The sequence below is a fragment of the Cupressus sempervirens genome, chromosome 7, assembly GCF_028749045.1.
Source record: "Cupressus sempervirens isolate cs-2001-9-10 chromosome 7, ASM2874904v1, whole genome shotgun sequence".
Lineage (NCBI taxonomy): Eukaryota > Viridiplantae > Streptophyta > Pinopsida > Cupressales > Cupressaceae > Cupressus > Cupressus sempervirens.
Window position 1 is genome coordinate 828,648,068 of NC_143124.1, and position 14,723 is coordinate 828,662,790.

Sequence of the window (14,723 nt, forward strand, 5' to 3'; positions counted from 1 at the left end):
GGTGTTTGAGTCTAACTCTCAGATTTTTGTGGATATGATAAATAACTGGAGAGTGGATGAATCTAGCTGACAAAGTGCCTCTATTGTTAGAGAGATTCTCCACTTGAATAGCTTTGTGGATGGGATCTCTTTCTGTCATATTCCTAGGGAATGGAATGGAGTGCCTGATGCCTTGGCAAAATGGGCATCAGAGAAGGGTGCTGGTTGGGATATTTCTATTAGGGATGATCTTTCTACTGATCTTGGTGGGACTTTCGAGCAATTAGTGGAAAAGGACAGAATGTAATTTGTTTTGGATTGGTGTTTTGGTTGGCTGGGCCTGAGGCCTTCTGTAATATGGTTTTATTTGAATAAATTTTTACCCCTTTTTCCAAAAACAAACATACCTTTGGATACATTTAGTTTATCTAGCAAAGCATAATAATAAAGTGATCTAATGTGGAAATTTATAAATTAATTAAGTCAATACAAAAGTGTTACCTATAAATTTAACATTACATTGAGTAATAAATATAAATTAACATAATTAATGTATGAGAGTTTGTTTCAGTTAAAAAATAAAAAGATGAATAAAATAGATTATTTTACTTTTCCATTTTTCAAATAAAAGAAAGATGGTCTATTAGGTTGATGATAACTATTTAGCATCATTGCCCTTAGATGATTAATTTGTTCTCTGAGCTTCCTAATATAAAGTTGTCCACCTATTATTGCTAATCCTTTTAGGTTATTGATTTTGTAGATTTAGATTTATTATTTTATTTAGAATTAAAGCCCATAACATAGCATCTGAAGAGAAATGTAGGAGAATCCTTTATTTATCAAAGATAACATTTAGACAACATAATATATATATATTGTAACATAGCAACTACAAAATATTATTTCAATGTTATTGTTTATATAATCATTCAGTTGAAAAGTTTACATTTATTGAATAAATAAGTACTAAACTTTGATTTTGTATTTAACTAAGTTATATGAAGTAACTATTGCCACATTATTAATTGTATTGATTGAGCAAACAAAATAAATCTTGATCTACTATTGAAATTGCTTTGCTCTATTAACATATACATCTAGTACATCTAGACAGAAATAAAACATTGATAATACATAAAAGGAAAATTAATTGACAATAATGTGTCAATGATACACTAGTTTTGTATTTAGAAATCTGGAATAGAAATCTCATGAAGGTAGAAAAACTTAGTGTGATCTCTCCAAAGATCAAATTCATCCATAACTTTGAGAATAATGCTGAACAAAGTGTTAAACACATCAAAATGTGTTGAAGATCTTAGAAATTAATTAATAAAAACTTAGATTTAAACTATAAACTGAAAACTGAAAACAAAACTATGAACCATGAACCATTTCATAGAGTATGAATGTATCAAAATATAATAAGATATGATTGCTAAGATTACACATAGATTCTATCCCTGATAAAGAAAATCATCAATGCACATTAAAGATACTTTTTGTAAATAACTATTCATATAATAACTAGAGCATGGTAAAAGTTAGAAAATTCTATTAAAAAAACAAAAAAATAGAAGTTTCTTTTAGAACTGATATTTTAAATAGAAGCATTAGTAAAAATTGAAAAGATGGAAGTTTCCAACAGAAAAAAGTGGACTTGTAAGAAATTAAAGATAAATGTGGATTTAAAATTATAAGAAATTATACAATTATAACATTAATTTTCCATACCTTTAGTAAAAATAATAACAAAGTAATCTCATTTATAAATAAAGCTATTTATATAGATAACAATGTTAGAAGTTTCTTTTAAAATATAGAATTATTTAGTAAAATATGAAAAAATGAATGTTTTTGTTTGGAAAAAAATCGAAAAAAGGGTCTTATAAGATACATTCATTTAGACCAATGAAATTGAAGATAAATATGACTTTAAAATTATAAAAATACTAGAATTATAACATTATTTTTGGATACATTTATTTTATTTAGTAAAGCATAAAAATTATAAATTGACTAAGTCAATACAATAGTATATCACAAATACTAATAAGAGAGGCTAGCTATAGCAGCATCAAATTGGATGGCCCCCCCACCCCCCGCCGCGCCCCCCCCCCCCCCCCCCTTACCATACATCCATCCCATTTCATTTAGACCATTGGATCTAACATGTTTAGTTTGTCAGATTCACATTCTAATTTTTGCTTATTTTTTATAATCTTCGTAACTGTATATAATAGTTTTAGTATATGTATTATTTCATAATAATATTTTATTCTTTTATTATATATTTTATAATTAGTTTTAATTCTTTAATTTTTTAGCATTATGTTTATTAAATTATTTTTATTTTTTATTAACTTAACAATTTTAGTATATAATTTTTTGTACAATAATATGTAATAGTTCAATAAATTAGTTTTGGAATTAGTTTTGATTCATTCTTTTTTTTTTTAACTTTATGTTCATTTTGACTATACTTAATAATGAAAGTTTAATATTTTATGTAATATTTTTTTATTGTTAATGTAAAATTACAATCTAATTTAATATCAATATGTTTAGTTAAAATAGCTAACGTACATTTAATATTATTAATTTATAAATTAAATGTTAAAAAGTTCAATTCAATTGATTAAGCTAATACAAATAAATAAATAAAATAAATCTTAAATAAACCATTTGTTTAAGAATGAAATCCCAAATGCCAATTAAATGTTAATAATTGAATACTAAAAGTAGCAGTTGCACGTTTATGTACATGCAACGATTAGCTGATAGGGGGTATTTTAGAAAGAATATCATAATGCATAGGGGGTATTTTAGAAAGAATATCATAATGCATAATGCGACAAAATTGACATTAACTTACAATCATAGAATAATAGAGCCATGATATTTAGTATTGATAGGAATTTTAATCACATGTATTAAATTAGGAGCAATAAATATGCTATCATAGCAATGAATAGATAGTGAGAACTTGGAAATTTTCTTTGAGAAGTTGAAAGAAGAATTTAGTTCATACAACAATGTTTTTGTAAAATAAAGAATCAAAGCCAATGAAATGATTCCATGTCATGTTGGAACCAAGAGTTTGCTAGAGGGACTAAATTCTAACCCCTAAATTAATGGCTAAATGAATTAAGAAAGTGAAAATTAATTATGGTAAAATGTATGTAGTATTGATAATGTCAACATTAGTCATGGTATTTTAATGGAGAAGAAGAATTACAAATCATCTTGGTAGGAAGGTATGCAAAAGTTAACAAAAGAAACATGTTGGTAGTGCTGAATATTGTGATGTTGTAGCACATGTGATCCTTTTAGAAAGGCGATGTCATCTACTTGAAGTTGTATACTTTGATCTGCAAACAAACATTAGAATTGTATTATGTCAGTTGGATTTGTTTTCAATTCAATGTGGCATCAAATTTTTGCTATTCAAAAGTATAGTTGGAGAATGGAAACAAGAATTTTGTATAATTTTTTTTGTTTTCAATAAAAAAATCTAAATTGATTCATTCAGAAATCAATATAAATTTATCATCAGCAATAGTAGTAATGTTTCTAATCAAACTAATAATATTGCATGCAGCATGTATATCACTACTGATGTATATCGTAGTTTACCAGAGACTAATCTAATTATGTGGAAGAAGAAAACAATGTAAATTTCTGATCAACAATAGGAGTAGTTATTTGTATGTACCTACCTCTTTTGTAACTTCAATCAGAAGATCTTCTACTTTGTGGTGTAGCCAGTACAAACAATCCAGATCCTAGAACAACATAGTTAATATTCAGATAACCTACAAGTTTTGCCCCCAGCTTCAAGCCAAAGACTAAAGGAAATCCATCTATAAAATGGATAGCCATATTAGACAATGATTTGGCTTCAAGTGAAGACATTGAAGAACAAATTTGAAACTATCATATTATAGAAATTCAGAAAAAAAATTTAAAGAATTAACAAGTTAAATAAAATTAGAAAGGAGAGAATTAGCAACGTATTAGTAAAATAGAAAATTTATATAAAAAGGATATTATTTGAAAGAAATTTTTTTAAAGTATTGTTTATAGAATAATTCTAAACAATGACTTCGATGAGAAAAGCTCTCGTAAAGTAGAAAAAAGTTTCGACTGACAACTTTTTCGTCAAAATTAATTTTTTGGGGAAGCTCCGAGATAAAGCCTATTGGCTTAATAACAGGAACATGCTCATTCCATCAAATTTAACCATAGCTACAACAATGTTAGCATAAATAGAATTACTAGAATTAAGCAACCAACAAACATGATACCTTCAATTAGACCAAATGCAATTAAGCATTTCAGAGGCTTCCCATTTTTTAGACATGTCTATCATCCTGTACTTCCTTCTCTTCACTTCTAGATTATCTCTACATTTATTTCATTCAAACTTCTGTAATGCGACAAATAGTTCCTTGAATTTGATTTTCATCATGAGCGAGACAATCTGCTGAGGTTCTTGCATTTGAATGGGCCAATGTCTTCTAAATTTTGAAATCATTGTGTGGATCTCAAAAAAATGCCAACGACCCTATTTTTATGAGAGCTTGAAAGATCCCTACGCTTCAGTAATGGCATACACCAGTCTCTCACACATTGTTTTCTGCAATTCTTTTATTCATTAGAAACGTATTCTACCACAACAAATTATCAAAGAGCCATTAAATACATCATAAATGTTCTTGATTCAATAGGGAGAAGGGCAAACCTTGTTTGAGTAAGGAGGGTGTTCAAGGTAATTTGTACAAGTCATAGCACTGGAAAAATCCATATCAACAACCTCTGTTGAAGAATTTGAGGGATTCTGCATTTTGAAGACATAAGTTTAGAAGATGTAAAATTTGGAAATAATGAATCTATACTTGTAAATGTGAGCAATGGACTTACCTTGTGAACAATAGTTAGTTTTGGATTCAGAGCACTCAAACCACCTGGAGGAAGGTTTGGATAGCCATTAACAATTTGTAAAAATGCTCTCTATAGCTTTGGTGTGAATTGCCCCATGATCTCAATAAACTTCATGTAATTAAGAAAAAAAGATCTTAGGGTATTGCAGATCTAGGGTTTTTAGAGTCTCAAAATTCAGCAAGAAATAAACACACTCTAAACATAAGAGCTGGGAATGAATAACTCACATCCACTACATACTCACATTGAGTAGTATATCCATGGTCAAATTTGACGTGGTCCCTTAACATTTCATCCTGCTAAAACATTTTACATTTCAGAACTCAAACATTGATAGAGACTATGATAAATAAAAATCAATTAAAATGCTTCATAGTTCATACTTACCTTCCATAAGTCACACACACCACATATAAGTGTTTCCAGTTCCTCTTCTGAAAATAATTGCAAAGTCGAGATGGGAAATAGCTATAAGCAATGGAAACAAGCATTCAATCACCAAAAGCTTTCAAAGATTAAGATAGGTACCAAAAAATGCATTTAATAATTTGGACAAGTGGAAATTTAATAAAATCAAATCTAGAATTGATTCTATAAAAAATGTTGAAGCCAATAGATCAAACTGACCAAATCTAGAAATGCTTCTGCAAAAATTACCCAACCGATAGATCAAATTGACAAAAACAAACCTAAAGCTAGTAATAATGAAAGGTCACTCACCTGATTTGGCTTCAAGTGAAGACATTGAAGAACAAAGTTGAAGCTATCATATTATAGAAATTCAGAGAATTAGCAAGTTAAATAAAATTAGAAAGGAGAGAATTAGCAACGTAAAGTAAAATAGAAAGTTTATATAAAAAGGATATTATTTGAAAGAAATTTTTAAAAAGTATTGTTTATAGAGTAATCCTAAAAAAAGACTTCTATCAGAAAAGCCTCCTAAAGTAGCAAAATGTTTGAGCTGACAACTTTTCTGACGAAATTAAATTTTTTGGGGAACAAAGCTCCCACATAAAGCCCATCGGCTTAATAAAGAAAATAAATAATAAATAATAGTACTATGTAGATATCAAATTCAAAAGAAACTTTATCATCATGTATTATAAAAAAAATTTAGAAACCATGACATGTTGAGTCAATCTTTCATAACAAATGATATCTCTATCTAAAAATTGTGCTCCCTAGAGTTTGGTAATAAGTAATTAATATATAGATGTGACATCGACATGTGGTTATCCAAAAAAATGTTGGCCACTGTCCTCCATATAAATATTATTAACACCTACAAATAAATAAATAACTTTTTTTTTATAAGATTAATTGCTAAATTAAAAATTTAGAATTCATTATAAAGTTGAATAAATAATTTTCTTACCATCTCCACCTTGCATTGTGTCAATGATTGTTGTTGTTTGGTTAAGATCAAGAGGAAAGGGCAACAAATGCTCTCAGATGTTGTTTTGGTTATTTACTATTGTAATGACATTCACATTTAATAAATAAACACAGAAACATGTATATATTAAATACACAAAACATAAGTTGGACATTAAAGACACACAATTTATGAAAATAATTTTTAAATTTTTATTAACATAGTAACTTGCATTGCACCTATTGTTGTTTTCTCAAGTTAGACACCTTCTTGAGATTTTGGTCCAATATCTAACACTACAATAACATTGTACAATTAACACATCAAATGAGACAAAATTAATATACAAGCCAAGGGCTCAAAAATATTTTTTGATTTTGTAATTTCATTACCATCTTTGATTTGCATTACATCTGGTATTGTTTGATTAAGATCAATTGAAAAAGGTGATGCACTTTGTTGATCATCTAATGCTGCAATAATATTTACATTTACACATAAACTTAGATAAAATAAAATAAAATAAAATTGTATTATGTAACTTATAATTAATGATCTCAAAAAATGTATCTTCTGTGTTCCTTAAATAAGAAAATGTAATTCAAAATAAAAAATTGACTAATCCTTTTATAATAGTAAGAAGGAATATTTATAGTAAAAAAATTACCATCTGTAACTTGTATTTCATTTATAATTGTTTGGTTCATATTAATGGAGAAAGATAATCAATGTCATCGAGTACTTTGTTGATCATTCAAACCTACAACATAATATATCTTTATCATATAAAAAAGAACTAATGTTATATATAAATTGTTAAAATATATTTCGGGAAATGCACATACCATTATGCATAATAACATCTCTCTTCTCTTGTATTCTTGTGCCTAATCGATTGGTGAGCTTCTTTTTCTTTTGCCTTCTAGAACTTATAGAGGGGAACTAAAAAAATTTAGGCTCCTTAGCTCGTTTATTTGAGTTTGTAGACATGACATTATGTTTTTTTTAGTAAGCTGGCATTTACACATTTTACTTGTACTAAACCATAGTGCTAAGAATTTCATAGACATGTTCTTTGACCCAAGGATTGGTTCAAATTTGAAAGATGAAGAAAATTTTGCATGAACATTTTTTTAAAATCTATCAATACACTGACTAAGCATTATTTCTTCATCTTCTCCAGTTGGTAAATTTTCAAGCAATGAGCTTATGTAGTCAATTGTATGTTGAAAGTAATCATTGGAAGCATTAGATGATTTCAAAACATTTGTAATAGAAATAAAATTGATTAAGTTACAAATATATACATAAATTCTTACAAGTCATAATAAAATCATGATTTTTAATATTACCAATACTTTGAGCTTCACCAACATTAATAACCCCAAGCCCATCTTGATGTTTTGATGGCATGCAACCATCTATAACTGAAAAAAAATTATATTAATTTTTAGAACCACAAATCATTTAATTATTTATTGTTAAGATATAAACATTACTAATCATAATATTTTCATTAATAGGACTCCCTCTGACCTCATCATTTTCATTAACCAGTAGAGTAACATCATCTGTAATTTAATAAAAATAATTTAGTAAGTTCTAAAAAATAAATAATCATTAAAAATAATTATAAAATATAAATAAAAATTGAAACTTACTATCAATTTGATTTTTTTGGCTTATTTTGTTTCTCTGTAGAAGATCTAGAACCTTCAACACATGTTCACACATGTCTCCTCATTTTGCCCACTGATAATCAGAAACATGCAAATTTGGTCCAAATTTCCTTATGGTGTACCATTTTGTTGGATCAATTTGGCTTCTTATCCTATGTGTATTAGGACTAAGAATTTCAAGATAACAATCTGAATCTACAGTTGTTTTTGATGTCTCTAAAGCAATTATGTAATATCTTTCTTTCTTGAAGTTAGTTAAGAAACCAAGTAGCTGCAAATATCTTTTTTTTTTATAGTATGGCTCTACCCTATGGAGAAATGTATGAATAAGCCAATCCACTCTCTTGGTGCATTTCTTAGAATGGTCACATAAATAGTGACTCTTAATGTGAAAATGATATGACTCTATATATGCATTTGTTTCTTGGTTTGCATGAAGAAAACTTTGAAAAACATTTGCCCACATATCTATACAAAAAAAATTTATCTAAGCATATAATATAAAAATGTTAAAAGACATAAATAAAAATAAATCATGTAATGAATATTTAGATAGACTTACCAATGTGGCTATCATGATTACACCAAGTTTTATGAAAAATACTAAATAAATTATTTCTCATCTTTAAATTCCTCCATGAATCTTTTTAATCAAATGAGTAATGGTGGCTTAATTTTAACTAATTGCATAAATTATTTCACCCAATATATCAAAGTTTTTTGTTCCAACATCCCTATTAATCACAAACCTATAGTATAAAAAGTAATATTAGATGATGATATAAGCATGTATTTTTTCCTATAGTTTAATTAGATTTTGATGTACCTATACACATTCTTCAACCATGTTCTACATACATGCCAAATACATAAAATTACTCGACAATCAAAGGATGATCTGCAAGTTGTATTATAAAAAGTTGCTAGCATTCTAACAAAATGATTGCTAAATTATATTAAATTGTTCACAACTGGGAAAAATATATTTTTCTAAACTAAAAATTACACAATTATAATCTTATGTAGATATATACTAAGGCTAATAAATACATGCCAATCTTGTTTGGTTTGCTTCCCTCTATTGTAGACTATGGTTAGCCATTCATTTATATCCTCAATTTTATTTCTTGATGATATGGCCCATGCAATAGGTATGCTGGCCTCTTGTTCATCAAATACAAGCAAAGGTATATAACTCATACTACACATAAATAAACAACTAATATATATTGATGAGATAGATCAGTAACTAAATGAAAATTTAAAAGTACTTTTATCATTTTTATTCTTACACCACATTTATTTGTAGAAAATGTTGAGTCATTGCAATAATTGAATTAGGTGAATGCTTCACCATCATTTCCCACATCCATGGTGTTTGAATACCAATGACCAATGGAATATTTTCCACATTGTTTGGTTTTTTATAATAGAAAATGTTGTCTTTCTCCTCTAGAAGCCACAAAGTTACACTTTTTGAATCATCTTCACTTTTTTGGGATCGAATACAGTATACTCTTTTCCATGCATTTAATACATCTTTTCTCAACAAATATGTATCCCTCTTATTCATAAACTTTGTCAAATTGTGATCTAAATAATGTTTCTCACATGTGGTGTCAATCCTGACACCCATTTGCAAGAAGGATTCATTATAGGACTTACATTTTTTTAATAACCTTGGTGCAACACTACTCCTTGGATCACCAAAAGGGTCCTTCTTTCCATGAAAAAATTCACCATTAGCATCTTGATGGCTAAATTCATTATATGTAATTATTGCAACATTTGGTCTCCCATTCATAACCTTAACAATAAAGTGGGTTTGACAACCCCTTTTATTTGTAAAATTTTGTATTCTTTCCTTATTTTTAGGTAACTTATTTCTATTATCCTCAGGACCAAAAGAAAAATGATATCTGTTTATGCATGTTAAATTATGTATATGTTAAATGGTATAATAAATGAAAAGTATAAAGTTGACATGCTTATGATTATATTAAATACAAAAAAACCTTAAATACAACTTGGTAGTGGTCTTTGAAGGATTTGTTGACTCAGACTCTCTATGCAATTTGCATATAAATGTTGTTTTAGTATCATCTAATAAACCTGCTCCTTTAATAAATTGGGGGAGTCCCTCAAGAGGGATGACAGCACATAAGTCCATTGCTTGAGTGGTATCATCTCCAATGGGAGTCCACTCTAGGTCAACACTTGAAAAATAATTTCTTTCCTTGGGAATTTCTTGCACATCTAGTTCAATGAGCGATTTCCATTTTTTCCTTTTACCCATCCTAAGTAATATTGAAATGGTTAGTAATCCTATATATTATTAAAATATATAGGAATGACTAGATTGATACCATGAAATATATTAAATAAAATCAATTACTAATATTTATAATTATATAATTTTTCTAAATAAAATAAAATATCATATTTTATTATTGCAAGGTTTGTTCATTTTATAATAAGTTAATATTTTTTTAAAATACTTTTTATAGTTTTTCCAATGATCTTTTCAATTAATTATGTGTCATATCTAAGTTTAAGAAGAGAATGATATATAATAATCATAATGACATCCTAACAAATATAATTATCCTAATGGATAATTTCATTTTTATTAATGTGTTCGAATGAAAAATAAATAAAAATGATTAAAGTTTAATTTATAAATATCTATCAAATTATTAATGGATATTAATATTTTAAAAATACATATTATAAAATAATTATATAGATTTAGCAATATATTAAATTTTTAATTTCATTTTAACTTAAATATAACTAAATAAAAGTATGCAATTATTTAAAATAATTTTAATCATAATAATATTTAAATGTGTATTTTATTTTGAATAATGAGATAAAAAAATTAATTGTGTGTTTATTGTTATGCAATATTTATATTAATTTTTTAATAATTGAATTACCTTTGAGTAATGGAGTAATAAGAAAGTGAGACAAATAATTGAATAGTAGGTATAATAATATAATTTATATTTATAAATGAAAGTGATTTAAAATAATTTAAATTGTATTGATATATTTTTGGAAGTTTGATATATTAATTTCTATTAATAAATAAAAAATTTGAGTTATATGAATTTTTTATTTTAGATTAATAATATATTAAAGGAATTTATAGTGACGTAAATATGAAAAAAATTCTCACATGTAATGTCAAATGTGTATAAGACTTTCTTTTCAAAAGTTATTTGATTTTAAAATAGTAAAAAAATTAATATAAAAAATGATATAAAGTAGCAATATGTATTATGTATATTATGTTGTTTTTGAAAAGATCATTTCATCAAAATCATTTAATAAAATAAAAAATAAAATAATGAAATAAAACAAATTTATTCAAAAAAATTGGTACCTTTTTTTTTCAGAAAAATAGGTACCTTTTTTTTAAGAATTTGTATCTTCAATTTAACTATAATCCACTCTATGTTTCAAAGGATTTTGATAATCTTGATAACCTTAAAGTCATGCTGCAAAAGAATTATTGATTTAGGAGAAAATTACATATAATTAATTGAATAAAAATGTTTGATTGGGAAAAAAAAAGTAATAATAACAGAAGAAAATACAAAATATAATGAATCTTACCTCAAAGATTGTAAAGAGACACAAGGAGAAAAACTTATTGAGTTGAATGAAGCCTTCCAATAAAAACCGTGATTTTCCCACTGATTTACCTTGATTTCCCACCCAAAACACAGTCACAAACATACCAAAAAGACAAAAACAAAAAATAGAAAGTGGCTTTATAACATTTAATTTATAAATTAATAATATTATATGTATGTTAGCTATTTTAACTAAAAATATTGATATTAAGTTAGATTATAATTGTACATTAACAATTAAAAAAACATTACATAAAATATTAAACTTTAATTATTAAGTATAGTAAAAATGAACATTAAGTTAAAAAAATAATGAATCAAAACTAATTCCAAAACTAATTTATTGAACTATTAAATATTATTGTACAAAAAATTATATACTAAAATCATTATGTCAATGAAAAATAAAAGAATAATTTAATAAACATAAAGCTAAAAACTTAAAGAATTAAAACTAATTCTAAAATATATAATCAAAGAATAAAATATTATTATATACTAAAACGATTATATACAGTCACGAAGATAAAAAAACAAAAAAAAATTAGAAAGGGAATCTAATGGTCTGAATGAAATGGGATGGATGTATGGTAACGGCGGACCAGGAAACCAATTTGATGCTGCTATATATACAGTTACAAAGATAAAAAAGTAAAAAACAAAAAATTAGTAATGAATCTGACAAACTGAACATGTCAATTTGATGCCGCTATAGCCAGCGCCCTAATAGGACGCTGATCAAATTGATTTTTTTCAATGTTACTCTCCCAGTACCATATCCAGATTCTTTCCCAGGTAGTTTCCTTATTAAAAAGACGTCTACATTCAATGAACGTCGTAAAAGACTATGACCAGATTAAATGCATCACTCTCGACTTCTCGTCTATTCTTGTCCATGCCTTTTAAGGATGTTTATCAATCATATGTTGTTAATCTGTTTCCATGGGTTAAACTTTCTTATGTTCTCCCAACTTCTTCAGAAAACATTCTCTGATTTGGTCTGCTAAATATTTCATTTCATTATAAATTGATTTGCTGAAGAGTTTGGGGGGACTTCGGAAGTTACTGGACACTCACTTTCTTATGAAGGAATTTTTATTAAGTTGAGAGGCTTTCTACAATGGAAGCATTCATCAATGTAAACTTTTGAACATTTAAAAAAAATTGACGTTCATTTTAATGTCATCAGTTGAAGAAAAGAAATTGATAATAACATCTCCCGGCTATTTTTTCTTCTAGAAAAGTCAAGCAAACGAATCGTTAGTAAATGAGTGTAATTGACCTTTTCATTTTCTCACAAATTTATAAATAAAGGCATCTCTATTTCATAGCTTGGTAAAGAGATTTTGTCATGGGTAGACATTCATCAAATTTCGTCTGTTCTTAATGATCCAAATTTGAATATTGTGATTTCTGTGTCCATATCGAAATTTAGATTTATGTAATCTCCATAAGGGAAGAATGGTATTCTCCATTGTTAATGGTGCTTGATGGGAGTGTTTAAGGGGTGTCTTCTTTTCTATTTTTGAAATATTTTGGTCCAATATGTACTTTCCTAGCCAGATCTATCCATTTTCTTCTGATTCATGCATGGAGCTTCCTGACGCTATTAGTGCTTTGCTGGGACTCGATGGGAATGGATTAAAGTTAAACGACTAACTCTAGATCTGGATATGCATTTGGAATTGGATCTGCTATAGCTCCAATTTATAGGTTCCTTCCCACTACCTATTCTTTTGGTGGTTTAATCTGGTTAGGTGTGGATTGAGAGGTTCTGGCTCATTCCCACTGGTTTGTAATTTTGTCACAATGTCTAGCGTGTGGCATTCTGATGGGATTCTTCATTGGAAAATGGTGTGGATAATTATGTCAATGCTGAACAACTTGTCCAATGTGATAATTGCTGTGCATATAGAGTGCAGCCATGGTGATTTTCTTAGCGATACAATTGAAAAAGAAGGGAAATATGGTATTAACACAATGTTATAGGAAATCTCTTAGCAGAAATGCTTATAAATATGTTCAAATTTCTTTTGTAACTCATAATATCAATCTCACTTTTTCTTGTGCTCCTTTAGTCTAAGAAAGATAACAGATTGGAGGAACAAATTGCTTCTGTAGCAGAAGTTGTAGGTGCAATTATTTTAGCAATTTTGGCCATTCTAACTTTTCCTTATGTTTTAGTTCTTAGATTATATGACTTGGTTGTATTTAGAGTCTTTTTAATAATGTTTGAAACTACTATTAAATATAACATGCTACAACACTTATCAAAAATATCAAAAACACAATTGCTACAAAAAAATGAGAATGGAGAAAAAACTTCAATTTTTGTATTAATTCGTCTGCTTAAAACATATTACAATTGTCATATTTTATATTGAGAAATGCCTCATATGGACTTTCACATGCTTATTTAACTACACTACAATCAAGACTAACTTTTTACTTAATCTAATTTTATCGAATGAGACTAGCCCATGATTCCTATGTAACTGTTGTTATAACAAACATAGACAGCTGTAGAACTTGTGATTAATAATTTATAACTGCTTGATTCTTTGTATTTCATGCATAAATTCATGATTCTAAAAACTCAAAGTTCAAACCGCATGTTACATTCTCTTCCTTATTCGGTGAATTGGTGCATGACTATTAGATTAAACGGTGCATGGAAAAGACAGAACACTGAAAGAAATTACTCTTTTCTTATTATTATTGTTGCTGCTATTTTTAATTTTTTCATAATTATTGTTAGTGTTGATGTTGTTTTTAATTTTATTATTACAAATATTGATTATTAATATCTCTGAGTTCATCCAGAGAATAGTACTAAATCTAGAAAAACTTAGTAATAACAGTTTGAGATAACTACAAAAAGTTTTTATTTTTCACAAATATTCTCTTTTTTTTGAAAATCTACTATTATTTTGGCAATGAATTGTAAAATAGAAAGGAAAATCTTTCTATAAATCTTTTTTGATTACTGTTTCGCTTGTAGTTTTGATTTTATATGAAAGTTTATTATTTTTTCAAATATTAAAAATAAAGATTTTTATATATGTAATTTTATTTTATTATTAAAATAATAATATTTTGGAG

At 27.0% G+C, this 14,723-nt stretch overlaps 1 protein-coding gene across 1 annotated transcript; it reads right to left on the reverse strand.

Annotated features, from left to right (window-relative positions):
- Positions 1-4,576: 4,576 nt before the first annotated feature.
- Positions 4,577-5,671, reverse strand: LOC149549951 (E3 ubiquitin-protein ligase UPL4-like). The gene is made up of 7 exons (XM_089794398.1): positions 5,647-5,671; positions 5,554-5,570; positions 5,314-5,394; positions 5,171-5,222; positions 4,906-4,949; positions 4,727-4,822; positions 4,577-4,621 (listed from the first exon to the last, which is right to left on the reverse strand). Exons 1-7 carry the CDS (start codon positions 5,669-5,671, stop codon positions 4,577-4,579), a joined length of 360 nt encoding a protein of 119 aa, XP_089650524.1.
- Positions 5,672-14,723: the final 9,052 nt, after the last annotated feature.